The following is a 2,606-nucleotide window of genomic DNA, read 5'->3' as shown; positions in this document are numbered from 1 at the left end:
AAAGAATTACACAGATAAAGGTTCTCGTACCTCGTTTTCAAGTGCACCAAACCCAGGGACACCAATGCCTGACAGAGGGGGAAGGCTGGGTGTTGACTGGAAACAAGTTATAGGTTTGGGTTGGGAGGATGTAGTAGGGAGGGTAGGGAGCGGCTTTGCAGGGATCCGGGGCTGAACTGCTGCCTCACACCTCACCTGGTGTCCCAGCTTGAGGCAGATACTGGTGGGACTCTGGTGACCGCGGCAGAGAGACCAAGGCCAGGCAGCTCCAACAGAGCTTCACTGAGAAGCCGAGGCCCCCAGGCTCCAGCAGGGCCTGGGCAGAAGGTCATTTGTCAGACAGTACCGTATGGGCCAGTCTTTATACCCAAGGAGTTAGGCTTCCTGGAGAGCTGTGCCCTGGAGCACCTGCTGCCTGATAGTGGGTCCTGCTGATAAAAGTTCACTTCCAGACTCCCTCCCAGCCACTACCCAGGTTTGTCTACCATGAGACCTGTCCCTACCCTGAGAAGGTCGCTGCCTAAACTCCCAGTGAGAGATGCCATGTCCCCATAACACCAGGGCAGGAGCAGCTCCGTCACCTAACACCTCCCAGGGCCCTACAGGAAGGAAGGCAGAAAGCCGGCTGTACTGGGCTAGTTTTATGTCAACCTGACACAAGCTAGAGTCTTTCTGGAAGAGTGAATCTAAACTGAAAAAAAAAATGGCCCCACCAGACTGGCCTGTCCGTTTTCTGGATGGGTGTGGGAAGGCCCGGCTCACCCTGAGTGACTTCCTGGGCAGACAGTCCGGGGCAGTATAAGGCAGCAGGTGCGCTATAAGGCGAGAGGAGCAAGCCCGTAGGCAGCACCCCATCATACTCCAGAATCGGCTCCTGTCTTCGGGTTCGTGCCCTGACGCCCCTCAGTGATAGACGGCAGTGGGGAAGTGTGAGCTGGACCCCGAGTGGTTCACTGTCACGGTGTTTGTCACAGCATAATGAAGACACTGCCCGCTGTGGAAAACACTCCAGGTTAGGCCTGCGGCGGTTAGTACTCTGGGTAGAAAGCAAGTCAGGCCACCTTGCAATCGCTGCTGAGGTAAGCCCAGAGGGTGCTCACATTTCCAGGGCACTCAAGCTCCATGCGCTACAGCAAGAGCCCCACCTCCAAATGCCTCTTGGGCGCCCAGGCGGAGGCATGGCTCGAGGTTCCTCTATTGGGCCTGTCCTAGGTCAGCAGCGATGCCTACCCACTCGGGCAGGTAGGCTGCTTCTGGCTTGAAAATCAAGTGGAAGGGGGAGCTGGACTGGGTGAAGTTGGCCAGGTAGACAGTGTCCCCACCTGTGAGGTAGGCAGCCCAGATCCCAAAGGTCCCCACAGTGATGACGGTGTGGTTGCACTGCATGAGCAGTGCGATGTCCCTGGCAGGTGACCCCTGAAGGCCATTGCCCGCAAACACCACGTCCCCCAGGGAGGAACTGATGCTCTTCCGGCACCAGGCCATGTCGTCACTGCTGACCACGAAGACTGGAGCCGAATAGCGAGCCCGGAACCTGTCCAGGGCCTTCTCCAGGTAGCCCCGGTCAGCCACCACACCCTTCCACACATTGGGCATGACACGCACGTAGTCTCCCCGGCGCACGTGGACACCCACGAAGGTGCTGGGCTGGCTCCCATTCACCCGCAGGCGGCGCAGGAAGGCCTGGGCCTCCTCGCGCACGTGGTCGTGCAGGGTGAACTCCTGCAGGATCTCGGGGCGCAGGTGGTGGTAGAAGGTCCAGGAGCATGGGTAGCCGGTGAGGCGCACGTAGCGCCCCGGGATGTGGCGGTACCGCTCCTCCATCCAGTCGTTGAGGTGGTAGTTCTGCCAGGGGATCCTCCCGGCGGTGTCGCCGTGCAGCACGGGGAGGCTGATCCTGAAGATGGGCGCCAGCGCGCTGTGCATGGAGGCGGGGATGAACGCGGGCTTCCCGTTCATCCTGGCCAGGGCGAACAGCGTGGCGTACTCGCCCATCTGGTTCCCCAGGCGGCCTTTGACATTGATGGTGAACATGCCCTCTGGGGGCAGGTGTCTTGGGGATAAGACCACAAGGGCTGAAGAGGCCCAGGGCGCAGGCACCAGAGCCAGGCGCTGGTGGCAGTGGAAGATAGTAGACAACACAAAGATCACAAAAAGCAGGTAGAAGGCGGAGAGGGGAGGGCAAACGACCTTGAGCCTTTGGAGAGCTGTAAGAGAAGACAGGAGTCAGGAGGGAAGGCCAGCGGTCAGACTCTTACCCATCACTCTGCACTCGGCAGGAGGTGGGGGCCTCAGAGCTCGCCATTCAGGACTGTTTCTGTCTGGCTCTGGGATGGGCCTTACTGTAACTCTCTGAATCTTTCTGTCACCTGTTCAATGAGTATGACTAGCTGTAACCTTTGAACACAGTTGGCCATATCTTACCTGATTGCAGGCATTTCTATAGTCCTAACAGCTACTTCAGGGAATTTGTGAAAAATCAATGTAAGATGGGTGTGGTGGTGCACACCTGTAATCCCAGCACTCAGGGAGGCAGAGGCAGGTGGATCTCTGTGAGTTTGAGGCCAGCCTGCTCTACAGATGGAGTCTAGGACAGCCAGGGCTAC

At 58.3% G+C, this 2,606-nt stretch overlaps 1 protein-coding gene across 1 annotated transcript; it reads right to left on the bottom strand.

Moving 5' to 3' along the window:
* LOC110550459 (galactoside 2-alpha-L-fucosyltransferase Sec1) lies at nucleotides 1-2,197 on the bottom strand. The gene has a single exon (XM_060379039.1). The coding sequence runs from the start codon at nucleotides 2,032-2,034 to the stop codon at nucleotides 1,195-1,197; it is 840 nt and encodes a 279-aa protein (XP_060235022.1). The 5' UTR covers nucleotides 2,035-2,197; the 3' UTR covers nucleotides 1-1,194.
* Between the last annotated feature and the right edge of the window lie 409 nt (nucleotides 2,198-2,606).

The sequence above is a fragment of the Meriones unguiculatus genome, chromosome 1 (assembly GCF_030254825.1).
Source record: "Meriones unguiculatus strain TT.TT164.6M chromosome 1, Bangor_MerUng_6.1, whole genome shotgun sequence".
Lineage (NCBI taxonomy): Eukaryota > Metazoa > Chordata > Mammalia > Rodentia > Muridae > Meriones > Meriones unguiculatus.
The sequence above is the reverse complement of the archived record's forward strand: the minus strand, read 5'-3'. Positions and strand labels throughout refer to the sequence as shown.

What these genes read in the sequence shown, in the direction of transcription:
- LOC110550459 (XM_060379039.1), bottom strand. Translation starts at nt 2,034, where the DNA reads ATGTTCACCATCAATGTCAAAGGCCGCCTGGGGAACCAGATGGGCGAG.